General features: G+C 43.2%; 1 protein-coding gene across 1 annotated transcript in view; it reads right to left on the bottom strand.

Annotated features, from left to right (window-relative positions):
* LOC144786174 (voltage-dependent T-type calcium channel subunit alpha-1H-like) overlaps window positions 1-14,460 on the bottom strand; it is a 1,055,750-nt gene that overhangs the window by 651,979 nt on the left and 389,311 nt on the right. Inside the window, exon 7 of the mRNA XM_078665169.1 lies at window positions 7,647-8,436. Coding sequence (XP_078521295.1) covers window positions 7,647-8,436 — 790 coding nt within the window. The remainder of the gene's footprint in view (window positions 1-7,646; window positions 8,437-14,460) is intronic.

The raw sequence follows: 14,460 nt of genomic DNA, 5'->3' as shown, positions 1-14,460 counted from the left end.
CTGGGTATGAAATAGAATGTGTTTAATGTGTGTGTTTGGCAAGGGCAATTTATTTTAAAATCTCGCGGTAGACAAAATTTTTTGTTTCATTAGAATCGGGATGGAGAAGGCCCTGCTGCAGCCTTGGTTGATGTTAGCAGGCACGTGTAATTGGTGTAGTGATCCGCCACCTGAGCCCGGCTACAGCCCTGGTTGGTGTTAGCAGGCGCGTGTAATGTCGTTGAATGAGAGAGTTATCAGCCGCGGGTAAATCCGTTTAATGAGAGAGGTGAGTGACAGCGAGTAGGAGAGGCTGCAGTAATTGTCCCCCAGACACTCTCATTTGCGTGTTCCCCCGCTTGAGGCCCAGATGCAGGCCTGTTTGATGTTAGCAGGTGCGTGTTCCCCCGCTTGAGCCCCAGCGGCAACCCTGGTTGATGTTATCAGGCATGTGTAATTAGTGTACTGATCTGCCGCCTGAGCCCGGCTAGAGCCCTGGTTGATGGTAGCAGGCGCGTGTAATTTCGTTGAATGAGAGAGTTCAGTAACAGCGAGCAGGAGAAGCTGCAGTAACGTTACTTACCACGCCTCCAGCTGAACGCGTTTATCACGCCCCCAGCACACGGCCACAGCAGACGATCTTCTGATTAATGTACGACCCACATGGCATGAAGGGCGGAATGTAGCACACGCCCCCAGCGTTTCTCACGCCCCCAGCGGGCCCCTTGATGCGGCGCAGTTGCGTTCACATGGCATGAAGGCCGGACCCACGCCCCTAGCGTTTCTCACGCCCCCAGTGTGTCACGCCCCCAGCGTGCCCCTTAATGCTGCGCAGCAACGTAATTGGCGCTTGAATGTACGACTCACATGGCATGAAGGGCGGACACACGCCCCCAGCGTTTGTCACGCCCCCTGCACACGATATGATTGCCGTACCACACGCACCCAGCTTTAGTCACGCCCCCAGCCCACGCCCACAACACAATGCAGACACGCCCACAAGGGACTCCTTTGCTGGCACGGTTCTTTTACCTTTTAAATGTATATGGTGGTCATCTGCATAGCCTATATCCTTCTGCTGCAACTGCCCTTTCCAACGGTGTATTGGGTGTTGTGATTGGTGCTGTGGTTACTGAGATTACCTGCCTCAAAGGTTTGGGCTCTCTCTTTATAATATTAGTATGGATATATGATGTAATCAGAGTAACTATAATTTGGAGTGCTGGACCATATTGTTGTTGTGCTATTTGTGGGATTTTTTAATCCTAGGAGGCTTAAGGTTATTGAGCCTCAGGTCCTTTGCACCACAGAACTTAAAGCTGCACATGACCTCACTACAGTGATAATTGCAGTCCCAATTGCCTCATAGCCTTTGCATTGTGTTTCCATGTTGCAAGGGTGTCTGCGGTGCAGGGGCACATCTTTATGTGCAACATAATCATTCATGGTGATTTGTTCTTTCTATGTGCGATGTAGAATGCAGAACACAGCACACATGGAAAGAGCAAAAAACGAAGAGAAATTTATAATTTTTCCTTATATCGCCATTCTAACGGCTGGTAATCCATGGTGTTAGAATGGCGCTGTTTTTGGTGCTGCCTTAGTCTTGTAAATGTGGGGCAGCATCAAAAAGCAGTGGAACGCCCACAGCAACACCCATTGTACACCCCTGTGCAGTAGAGGACTGCAGTAGAAAGGGACATATTTGCTAGGTGGGAAATGGAGCTAGGCCACTAGAGCGTTCAAAAAGTGGTTTGTAAATATGCACCTTAGTATGAGCACTCAGGAACAGTGCATAAGACAGAACATGAGGGTTGTAATGTCTGTTATTTTGTTCTTTTCTCTATTTGTTATGAAATACGTACTCGCCTCTATCACACAGAATTTCCCCGAATTTTCCCTTAACTTAGCATAATTGCGTAAAATCAAATTACATGAATTTCGCACACCCTTTAATTTATGTCCGATAATATTTTGACAAAGGTATTCTGGTACCATATCTGTAAGAAACACAACGTATTAGGGATTTTTCTGAATTGGGAGGGTGGACTGTCCTGCTACTAGTTTATCAGTTCTATAGATCAGCCACGGCCGGCAGTGGGAGGAAATGCAGGGCGGTGACGTGGGGAGGGGGAGGGGCAGGGTGGGGGGTAGTAATGTATGGATTACGGAGTTTTACAGGTAAGTAAACAGTTAAATAAATAAAACGAATTTCGTTGAGTGCACTGGATCCCAAAATGCGTTGGTGTGCGCGCAACATATTCGTTTTATTTATTTAAATGTTTACTTACCTGGAAAACTTCGTAATCCATACATTACTACCCCCCAACCTGCCCCTCCCCCTCCCCACATCACTGCCCTGCATTTCCTCCCACTGCCGGCCGCGGCTGCTATAGATTCCTAAAAATTGGTGGGGAACTTTCGGTGAGAGCACTTTTGGTGAAAACATCATGACAGATGGCTGGTATTTTAGTACAGTGTCAGACACAAACCCCCAAAGCAGTGGGTTCTTTCCGAAAATCAAACAAAGCAATTACTCTGACAAATTGAGAGCTTTCTCTTAGGACTGAGGGGGGCTTCTTTTTTCAGTTCACAACCCCCATGGTTTAGATGGTGGTTACTAACAAGAAGCAAGCATTGCCGAAGGCAATTGGTCTCATCTTTGAGACCTGTTGGCTTTGTCAATGCATTTTAGCCAGGCTGTAGACAGAGCATCTGTAAAACACTGTCAGGGTGGACAAAGGCAACAACAAAAAAAGGAAAAGAAAAAAGTTGCAATGATGTCTCTGCATCTTTTTGTATACATGCGAGTACTTTATTTTTGTTTGCATCGGTTTTAAATCGCTGTTATTGAGATGGACATCTCAAGGGAGGCCAGCAAAAGCAATCTCCACGCGGTGAGATGAATTTACCCAATGCTCCTCTATTATGGGACTCAGTAACTCTACTTCATCATCTCGAAATTGACAGTGAGAAATTCTGGAAACGTGGGAAAACTCGCGTTTTCTGCCAAGACTATGACCCACAACTGTGAACTATGTCCTGATTTAAAGAATTTAAGCTGTGGACGATTCCCACCCCCACCCCACCACCACCTTTCACCTCCTCCCGTGCTCTGCTTGACCTATTGAATACGGCCCTTGGCACAGTAAACGCTAGAGGAAATCAATAAATGCGCTTAAAAAAATAAAATCTATTAAAATACCGCAGCCTTGAGTTTTCAAAAACTATATACGTATCCTGTTCCTTCATTTGGTTGAAAAGCAGAACCATACTACGTCGGAGGTCAAGTGTGGGTGTAAAGGGGGTGTCTTGTCTTTTTTTTTTAACCCATATGACAGCTGAAATGACACCACTTTACATCATACAGTCAAAAAAAGGAAAAACACTGAAAAAGTTAAAACTGCCTAGAACTGTCGTAAAATCAAGCCAGAAGTGATCTCCAGAACTCAGTGACAATCTGGAGATCCCTTGTGATCCAGTAAATATAGCCAACCGTGAAGCTCTCTCCTTTAGCTGTAAATCTAACCACAACTCTAATTTCTATGGATTACCGGTCTTCGGCCCCCCCCCGCCACCAAATTAATATTTTTAGAAGCCCTCAGGGATTTTCTCAAAGTACACATCCAATTTGTAAACGTCACCATATATGGGGATTTTAATTTTCACATAGATCACCCAGCTAACAACGACTCCAAAACACTTCTCGCAAACTTGATGGGAATTTATTTAAAACTGCTGGTGAACAGTCCGACACACCTCGCTGGCCACACGCTGGATGGTATTTTTTAAAACCATCCCGATATACAGGTGGTGGAAATTCTTCCAATCACTTGGTCTGACTACATGGAAGTGTGGTTTAATCTTTAATCTAGTTCAAATATTTCACTGGGTGACAATACCGGTCAGGCAAAACCGGTTAGGCTCTGGAATAAAATGAACAGGAGCAAGTTTTCTAGAATTCTAGATTCCTCTCACCCATCATTTATCGGTGGCGTAAATGAAGCTGCCGCTAACCAAATGGATTAACAAAGCAGTTAATCAACTGGGCCCTATCAAGATGGTTAGAAACCACATACCTCGACAATTGTCTACTTAATATTCCCCCAAACTTAGGGAATTGATAAAAAGGAGCAGACGACAGGAAAAAGACTGGAGGAGAAACTACTCCTCAGAAGAAAGAACTAAATATAAATTGACTATTCAGGAATATAAAAACAGGATAAAAATGGAAAAGTCCACATATTATACAGAAAAAATTAACTCGGCCATCAACTCGCCTCGGGAACTATTTAAAATAGTTCAGATACTTTCGTGTCCCCTGCGGACGGTACTTTGACCCCCGCCCAACAGCTTTGTGACAACCTAGCTGAATTTCTTTAAGAAATAAAGCCAATACAGTATACAGGGACCTTTACGTAATGGGAATATCAATATTTAACCCTTAGCAGAAATTCCCTTAGACTCTACCTCACGACCTTTTGCAACTTTCCTTCTCTTACCACAGAGCCAGTGGTTGAATTGATAAGACTCACCAGATCAGGAGCTCCATAGAACTCACTCCCTGCAAAGGTACTATAAGAAATTGCAGGATGTATTGCTTTTCCTCTGACTTCTTTACTAAATAACATCATTAAGGCCGGTATTTTTCCTGCTGAGTTGAAAAACGCATCCATTCTTCCACTTTAAAAAAAGCAAACATTAAATCCAAATGAAGAAAAAAACTATCAACCAATATCTTGGCTCCCTGCACCAGCAAAAATCTTAGAGAGACATCTGAATATTGCGATCTCTGAATATCTTGACCAAAACGGCATCTTGGATATGGCCCAATTTAGCTTTAGGAAATCCCTCAGTACGGAAACGGCCCCGGCAGTAGTACCCAAGGAGATTCTAAACATCTTGGACAAACGTGGAAAGGCTGTGGTGGTCTTATTGGAACTATACCCAGCCGTAGCCACTGTAAGCCGCTCGGTTCTGCTGAAATAACGACTGGCTGAGATAGGACTTGGGGGCTCTGCTCTCAACATGCTATGCTCCTTTCTCAATGAAAGGGAGCAAGTAGTCCCTCTTGGTGATTTCACTTCTGAGCCTTTTTCACTACCTTGTGGTGTCCCACACGGGTCTTCTTTAAGTCCCACTTTATCATTTATGTGTCTCCTCTTGCGAAACTGATCAGGACATTTAGATTCTCAACAACCTTCTATGCTGACAATACCTGAATTGTGATGTCCATTACTAGTAGCATAGATGAGTAAACACTGCCTTAAACTTAACTCAGAGAAGGCAGATGTGCTCCTTTTTGGAAGGAACGCTTCCTTTGGGAATATTGCATGGTGGCCACAGATCCTCAGACCTCTCCCAAAGCCAGTATTGAAAGTAAGAAATTTGAGTATAATCTTTGATTCCAAATGTACTTTCATTACACAGATTAACCAATTGTCGTCTTCTTGCTTCTTCATTTTAAAAACATTGAAGAAGGTCTTTCCATTTATTTCTTACATCATGCAAAAAACAGTTATAACATCCTTGTTTCTATTGAAGCTAGACTACTTCAAGGCGCTCTGTACAGCACATAACACCCTAATCACACAGGCCCCGACTTTCTCAAGAAAACATTTTCATGGTACCATCCTAAAAAAATGCCTTTGATCAGCACTAGCAAAAAATATTTCAGTTCCAAAAATTCTTAAAGTGTCTTAAGGAGGCAAGAGTTTTGTTTATGTTATTTCCAAGCTCTGGAATCAAATGCCGTTGCATTTGAGAAGCCAACCAAATGTGCAGATTTTAAGAAAACATCTTAAACCGTGCTTATTTGGGCTTTCTTTGTAGACTGCTGTTAATGGGTCATATCAGCTTTTAGGCAGATGCACAGAGCAAAGTTGCCTTTGGGCATACGTCACGCTTTATACAATTTAAATCAAATCAAATCATTCTAATCTCTGCTCCAATGTGCCTATGTTGTTCTGCTCTTCCAGTGTCCTAATGTTCCTACAGCAAATATTGGCATTAGGCTTAGAAACATTTAGCGAACATCAAATCACATGGGATTTGTCTCAGAGGTTCAAACTATGCAAGGAACCATGACACACACATATAACACAAGGATATATCTGAATGTTTTATTGGTCTTATGTTTCATTAACTTTAAGTATGTCAGTGTATCAAACACACAAAAGGTGATGGGAGAAATGCTTGCAACTTGTCTAACCACTGGCAATCTCTCAGGTAGCATATAAACCTTTTTTTCTTTTGCCGATCATGCCACTTGAGTTTGGACTCAGCCGTATGCAAATCAGTGTTGACCCTGCTCCAATTGGAACAGTCCATTCCAAACTGCCAGGCCAGGTATTCCCGATATTATTAATTTAAACACAGAGCTTCCTTGGTGGAGTGCGAAGTGTCACTTTCAAAGAATATTTTGCCACTGGTGGTTTACAGATTCAAATTTTGGCAGAAGTGACATAGCCTTTCATTCTTTTAAGGTCACTAAACAGAGAACTATTGCATTGGGTACTAAAATGGCCATTGTTTAGGTGGCAAATAATAATTCAGCATGCAGAATCCACTCTCTTACTTGCCTTTTTATTACTATCATTATTGCTGTTGTTATGATATGGGTCAACATGACAATAGTCAGTCAGTGACAAATTGCATCAAACCTGTGGTTTAAGATAGAGTGTAAAGAAAAATGGGAAGAGGTTTGTAGAGCCTGTAATATGGAGTTATGTAATGCAAGCCTTTCCCTATAAGCTAGTGTAGGGTTCACCAAAGTCGGTCCTGGAGGGCCTGATCCATCCAGATTTTTAAGATAACTACATTTGTCTAAATGGGGATATGCTAAAAACCTGGCATGGACCCAGCACTCCAGGACCAACTTTGGAGAGCTCTGAAAGTGTGTAGACAATGGCGGTCACGAAAGCGCTATAGTACAGCTGCAAAGTCAATCGCAATGTATTTCTCACTAGGTCCTGGTGAACTTTCATGCTATCACTGAAATTATCAGTGTGCGCTTTGCATGATATCAAATCATATTTTTGTGCTCATACTGAATTCATTGAACTGCACCCTGTAAAATCAGCTGAGTCCCAAATTAATGTTTGATCTCATATTGCACGTCACAGAGGAGACTCAGCTATAAATAATGTCACTTATTGTGTACTTTCTGAGTCTGTCATCCTGCATCTTCATTTCTTCCAAGTACCAATCACTTGGACTCTCACTCAATCCTTGCAATTGGAGGTTCTGCTAAATACAGTCTTGCTTATCGTGGTCATACAGACTTATCGCAGTACACGTTCAGCTGCTTTAGTTTACTTGTTTCTTATCATGTTCTTACTTAGCCTTAGACTGTGGCTACTGTGCTAGGTTTTATGCCACTTGCTTTGTTCTCACTATTCCATCTGGAAAGTAACTTCTGAGGAAGCAGCTGGAATTGATCAATCAATTGCAATATCAGCAATTTTGCCTTAAAGATTGACGCCAGAGAATACTCGCACAGTTTTTTCCATATTATAGCACTTACCTGGTATATTATGGTATGACAATTACAATGTGTGTGTGAGGTTCATCCTAAGATAACTGAACATGCCATTATTTCCCTTCCTAGCAAATTATTCTCAGGAAAGATGGTTTCCTGCCTTCTAATGAAAGTCAACTTTCCTTACCATGTTCTCCTATCAAGTAACTGCGCTTTCCGTAGGGATCAGTGCTCAAGCTCATAGGGCTGTTGATCAGTGTTACGGGGGTGCTATTGCTTCTCCTTCCGCGGGGACCTGGAACAGGACTGAGTTTGCCCCCTGGAGAAGGCATGATGGTCGGATAGTTCATATTGGTGTGATTGACGAGCCCAGCAGTCAGTTTGATGTTTGGCGAGGCACTGGAAGACTTACATTTCGCTGGGGCTCCTTCTACATGGCAGTCAGCATGATAAATACTATGAACGGACTCTGAGCTCGGAGCTGAACTTTGGAGGCCTGGGGATGGAGGCGGCAGCATGAGCTGACTCCGAGGCTTTAAGACCTTCATCTCCAGATCACAGATCTCAGGGTTTGGTCTCTGGCCCCGAGGGCTTCCATTGCTAATGTGATAGTGGTGGTGGTGGTGGTGATGATGGTGGTGAATCAAGTGATGGATGGAGGTGATCCTTCGCCTGCTCCTGCGGCTGCGACCTTGCCCATTCGCGGCACTGTTTGGGTTCACCTTTTTCCGCCTCTTGTTCTGCCAGTTGCTGTACAAGCGGACTGTCCTTCGTTTCACTTTCCTGAAGATGTGGCAGATGTATTTGAGCAATTCCTCATAGCAGCTGCCCGGCTCTGAGAAGCTGGCAAGTGTGCTGTCATTGGACAGGTAACGGGCCCGCTGCTCCTGCATCAGCTGGTTCTCCCGCTGCTTGGTCTCCGAAAATTGTGTTGCTATCACAACCAGGCACAAGTTAATCATGAAGAAAGAACCGACCTGTGGGGATGAAAGAGAAACTGGATGAGAACAAAATAGACAATCACATTCCACATCACAGCATCACCAATACATTGAAAGGGGTACACAGGCAAATAATTGACACACACCATTGCACTAAATCCACCATTGCATCAAATCTGGAATCCTTGTTGTTGGGAGATTTACCCACAAGACTGTAGCACTGATTTCTAGGGTTGCACATATCACTGGTCTGCGCGTTGAAGCAAAAGGTAAGCACTGGGTCTGAACTTTGAGTGGACTCATAATTAAAATCAAAATAAGTAATTACAGGCCACTAAGATGGCACGTGTGAGTCGTATCAGGTCAAACAAGAATCACACAATTAAAAAAAAAAACTTTTGAAGGTTTGAACTTGAAGTGGGTCGACACTCAAATATATGTTCAAGACAATCCATGAATCCAAAAAATGGATTTTTAGTAAATGTATTATTGGGAAGGGTAATGTCTTTTCCATGTGTTTTACGGCCCGGTGTTGCCTTTCTGGAGAGTCGCAGCTCTAAAGCAGAGGGAAGCTTCGTGGTGGCTCCTTTTGGAATAGCAGAAGCAGATGCATGGAGGAACAGGGCCATAGGATGAGGGGGGACAGAGAAGAAAACAGATCTATGAATCCGACCCACAGCATTGGAAAGCTGGAACAAGATGGACAGCCCGACAAGCAACCAGCAAGAGTAAGACCAGCAGCTTACATTATGACAGAGGGAACGGGACTAAAACGGGGGTTGTGTCAAGTTCCCACGGGAAGTTCAATGGAAATTTGTGAATGGGCAGAGATTTAGGGGCAAATTCATGTAGGTTTTGCGTTGCCCTTGCACCTTGCAACAGGGTGCAAGGGCAATGCAATGCCTAAGTAGGATTTACCAAGCTATGCAAGGGCACCTTGCGTGGCCCTGAGTGGCTTGATAAATCCAGAGTAACACAACTGGCTCGAGCATCGGCGTTCTCACACATCCACCCATGGATTTTGCCGCATTTCCAGATTTACCATTACTGGATGCATCAAAAGGCTATGCCTCCCCAGGTGATATCTTTATATTTCCTTCTTACTTCTTCTTTCCACATGTGCTGCACTGTGCAGCACACATAGAAAGAGGAAAATGCCTCACAGTATGGTTTTTGTGCAGAAAGGTGTACCTTCCTGCATAAAAACAACCCTGCTTACAATGCAGGCACCCGTACACCATGCTGCAAGGGTGCCTGCCCTTTGCGCCAGGCAGCACATGTTGCGCCAAGAAGTAGGAAAGGGCAGGAATGCACCGTATAGTTCTATGCATGCCGTATTCTTGCCCTTTCCCTATCAGGCAGCGCACCAAGGTGACTTACTGCGCTGCGTGATGGGGAACATCTTTTACAACGCGGATGTTACCCCGCACTACAGTTACGACGCGTCTTTTACAACGCAAGTCGTAACCACGACTTGCGCTTGAGGGCGCTCAAGGACAAGGAATAGTAGATTTACTATTCCAACACCTTCCCTACTGTACGTAGGCTGGTGTTGGAATAGTACATTTAACTATTCTAAGTCCAGCACCCCTACAGCGCAAGTCGTGGTAACGACTTGCGTTGTAAAAAACACGTTGTAACGGTACGCGTGGTAATACCACGCATTGTACCGTCGTACATCCCTGCGTGATATGTTACTAAATATGCTCCTAAGTGCAGACTGAAGTGCGCGCTCTGAAGATTGGTAGGGCTCATAGATCAAAGGTTGTGGGCACTGTTTTCACCTTACTGATTTCACAGAACTGAACCCAAGCCAATGTGAAGACAGATTGAAGGATGGAACCTTGAAAATAATTTATAGTAACCTATTTGACCAAGACACCACTATATTATTACTCTTTAAATAGTTTACTTTTCATGCCTTGATTTGTAGTGACTATCAAACCACACAAGCCACCTCCAAAGATCCGATAAAAATATATACAAAATCTATTTCCCACCTAAAGGTGATAGGCGCACGTATAGATCATATTTTAAGAGCCCCATGTATTTGCTCAAAAGAATGGACTTTCCCATAGACAACTTGTTTTTAAATGATCAGCAAGTGTAATGTTTCTTAACGGGCTATATGCAGAATTCCTCTTCTCTAGAAACTTTTTGCTGAATTGCCAGAGCCATTAAATCCGACTTAAATGTGAAAATAACTCAATTTATGAGTGTAAGGTATTCACAAAATGTGGCTTTTCAATTGTAAGTTCTTTTACTCATGTGCTGCTTTACCCGAACATATAGTGATTTTGTGCATGACTAAATCTCATTCATGGTGAGGGGTGTGAATGTTCCAAGGTGGCAAGTTTGGGAATACCTAGAAATATGATGTGATGTTTTGTAAGTATTCCCAAACTCCTTTCAGAGCCCTTCCCACCCTTCAAATGATTGACTATGTACTCCAATTATGCATGGATAAGTTCTTCTTAATTTTCACTACTAAGAACCTACAAAAAAACTGCTAGGACTCAGTAGCGTCCCGTGGTGAGAGTGCTGCTGGGTGCTGACGTGGGGCGGAGGAGGGGCAGGGTGGGGAGTAGTAAACTACGGATTACGACCGGTTAGAAGTAAGTAAACATATCGCATTTGGCGATGTAGCATGCGCAAAGAAATTTGTTTTATTTATTTATATGCTTACCTACCCCTAATCGGTCGTAATCCGTAGTTTACTACCCCTGCCCCTCCCCCGCCCCACATCAGCGCCCAGCAACACTCGCACCACGGGCCGCTACTGATAGGACCATGCCTGGAATTCTACGGCTATCACAGCTTTCCATGTTATGAATGGCTGAAAATTGTAAATCAGCAGCTTTCTTTGCAGTTTTGGCACCCACACACCAATATGAGTGAGGCATGAGCCCAGAGATGCACAGCTGATGTTACAAAGGTGAGCAAAAGGAAGGGCCTACCCTGCTCTGGCAGAGAGCATTTCAAAGGCCTGCAGTGTCAGATCTGGTCTTTAGAATAAAAGAAAAATGCATTAAAAAAACACCACGCACCATCCCTCAGTAGATATGGATCAGTGACAACAGGAACACTGGGCCATACTTGTGATTTCTGTGGGGCAGAGCAGCAGGTTATCTTGCTGTGCTACCCTGCTGGTGCCATTTTGGCTGCCTAGCGTCATTGCAGGCACCCTTGAACCATAGAGAAAGGGTGCCTGTGTTGAAGGTAGGATTGTTTTTGTGCAGTAGGATTGTTTTTGTGCAGGAAGGCGCAACTTCCTGCACAAAAATAATCATGAGAGGCTTTTTTGTCTTTCTTTGTGTGCTTAGGAATGCTGCACATATAGAAAGAGGAAGTAAAGTGGAGAAAATAAGATATTTCTCCTCACTACACCTCTCCCGGGAGGCTTATCTTTTTGGTGCATTCCCAGGTTTGCCAGGTTTTGTAAATATGGGAATGCATCAAAAACTATGGGTGTTGCATGGGAACACCCACCGCAACGCCCAGGGAATGCCTCTCTTGCTCAGAGTAATGCAATGCAGCGATTTGAGCTGTGTTGCATTACTCCATATTTTTTAAGCCATGCAAAGTGGCTTTGAGTGGCTTCAAAAATATACTTAGAGGTTTGTGGTGCAAGCATGATTCAAAGCTCTCATAAATATGTTCCACTGTCGTTTGGCACAACAAGGAGGCAGGGCCAGTGAATCACCTGGTAGCATCATTTTTTCAGAAGTTGAATATCACTGGGTTGCACACTCAATTTAAACTTTTGGGTGTGATTAAGTTCCTTTAGTTTCGAGCTGAAGGAAGTTAGGCCTTGCATGTTTAACTAGAATAGTTAAGGAGCCTGCCTCGTGTTAACCCCTTGCCTGCGGGGCTAATTCCCCCGCTGTGCTGCGGGGCGGGGGCGCGCACAGCGCCCCGGTGCTCATGACAAGCTCAGCTCGTCATGAGCCACGGTGGTCGGGTGCTCATGACGAGCTGAGCTCGTCACGTCTACACCCGTTTTTGTAGAATGTTCAGCACAGCGGGGGTATTAGCCCCACGTGCGAGCGTTGCGGCCGTTATGACGAGCTGAGCTCGTCATGAGCACACGGTCACCGAGGCTCATGACGAGCTGAGCTCGTCATGAGCATGGGAGGGGTTAATGGCCTTAACCTTTTTTTAAACACTTTATTTAGAACATTTTAGCACCATTACAGGGGATGCAGCCAAGCTTAGATAATGTACAATCACGATTGAGGGTACATAATATATTACAACTAAAGAAGGGGAGCACTCATAATCTTTAAAAAATACAACAGTCCATGGGTTGAGAAGCATATTCCACTGTCCATGGCCAATTATAGTCCATCAGATGTGCCAGATGCGCTAGTTTCAGAAGATCTCATCTCACACAGCCGCAATCGCCGTTGCAGATCCGACGTAGCATGCAGTCCCTCCCAAATAGAGTGGTCCCATTTCATGTAAGTTTTAAATGCATGACCTACTTTATCCAATTTGTCAATTCGATCATGCAGATTGGATGACAGCTTTAGCATTGCATAAAGATTCCAGTCCTTGCTCCACATATATGTATGATAGGAGTACTGTGTTGCCTCTAACCTTGCGCAAGCACAAGCCTGGCCGCAAGCAGGAGATGTGATGTCAGTTTACCCATAGGTGTTGATAAGGGATATATGCAACTGTCCCCTGGATATCACAAAAGCACTAGGAGTAGTGGTTAGTATTCATTTTATCTGGTCTAATATATTAGACCAGGGGTTGCCAACCTTTTCTGTAGTGAGAGCTATTTATAATCAGTGAAAATCTTCGTGAGCTACTCAAGGCTAAGCAACTCTCTCATTGTTACCAGACACACTCACGCCCGGCTCCATTAACTTCAAGCCTAATGTCCATGGAACCTGATACTATGGTTTAAACAAAATCCTTTGACTAAGGCACTATGACAGGACTGCCATATGTGTCAGTGCGAATGCGGTCTTTGGGGATGCATGAGCATGAGTGCGTATGAATGGAATAAATGTGCAAGAGTGACTGAGAGCCTATGCCGTATTTGCTTGTGGCACTGGAATACCTTTCGTCATCTGTGGCACGTTATATGTATAATTCAAATATATAACCTTTTTTTTTTAAATGGGAGAAATTTAAAGTGCAAAAAATGTTCAGCAAAAATGTTCATGGTATCGAACATTTTTCTATATTTTAAATGTCTCCCACTTATAATAACGGCTGCATTTTTCAGTTATAAATATGGCATCATATCTACTAGCAACTGGGAGCAAGATGCTGTGTGTAAAGGCAACATTTTGAAATGGGACAAAATAAAATTGAAGAGTTAACATAATGTTTATATGGATTCCATACAACTCGTCATTTACATGTAATCCCATTTCCAACTGTCACATTTACAAACACCAGTCACTTGTAGACCAAGTACCATATTTATAATAGAAAAATACAGCCATTTGTTTAAATGGGAGTAATTTAAAGTTAAGAAACAAGCTTCATAAAACATTGAGACGTAATTGGTTTAAATGGAAGTGGAGAAAAACATTATGACTTAATGTTTCATAGAAAGACTATTCTTCACTTTATATTTCTCCCATTTAAAAAACAGGATTGTATTTTTCTTTAAAAATATGACACAGTGTCTACCACCTATTAGGAGCAATAGGCCTGCTGTTTGTAAATGAGACACTTTGAAATGGGAAAAGATCAAAATGAAGAGTTAAGTTAATCATTAAGTAACTTTTCATTTTTAATTTTCTACCATTTAAAAGCATTCAGAAACATCATTTTGTTGTACACGTGTATTTATTGGTTCAGCTTTCAGCTTGTTCTCAGAATCCACTTATTGAGTTGACAAGGACTTATTTTAGAGTTAAATACCTCAGTGTTCAGTTCTTCACCTCTGTGCCCTGCATCATAAATATAACTCCAGCACTGCCTGTTATCAGGCCCTGCTATCACCAGCTGGAAGAAAATAATATAAAACAAACACAGCCTTCCCTTAACTTTAAAAGAAAAACATGACCCTGTGCTTTAAATTTGTTTTACCTTAAG

The sequence above is a fragment of the Lissotriton helveticus genome, chromosome 10 (genome assembly GCF_964261635.1).
Source record: "Lissotriton helveticus chromosome 10, aLisHel1.1, whole genome shotgun sequence".
NCBI lineage: Eukaryota > Metazoa > Chordata > Amphibia > Caudata > Salamandridae > Lissotriton > Lissotriton helveticus.
Note: the sequence above shows the minus strand (reverse complement) of the source record. Positions and strands in the feature narration are given on the sequence as shown.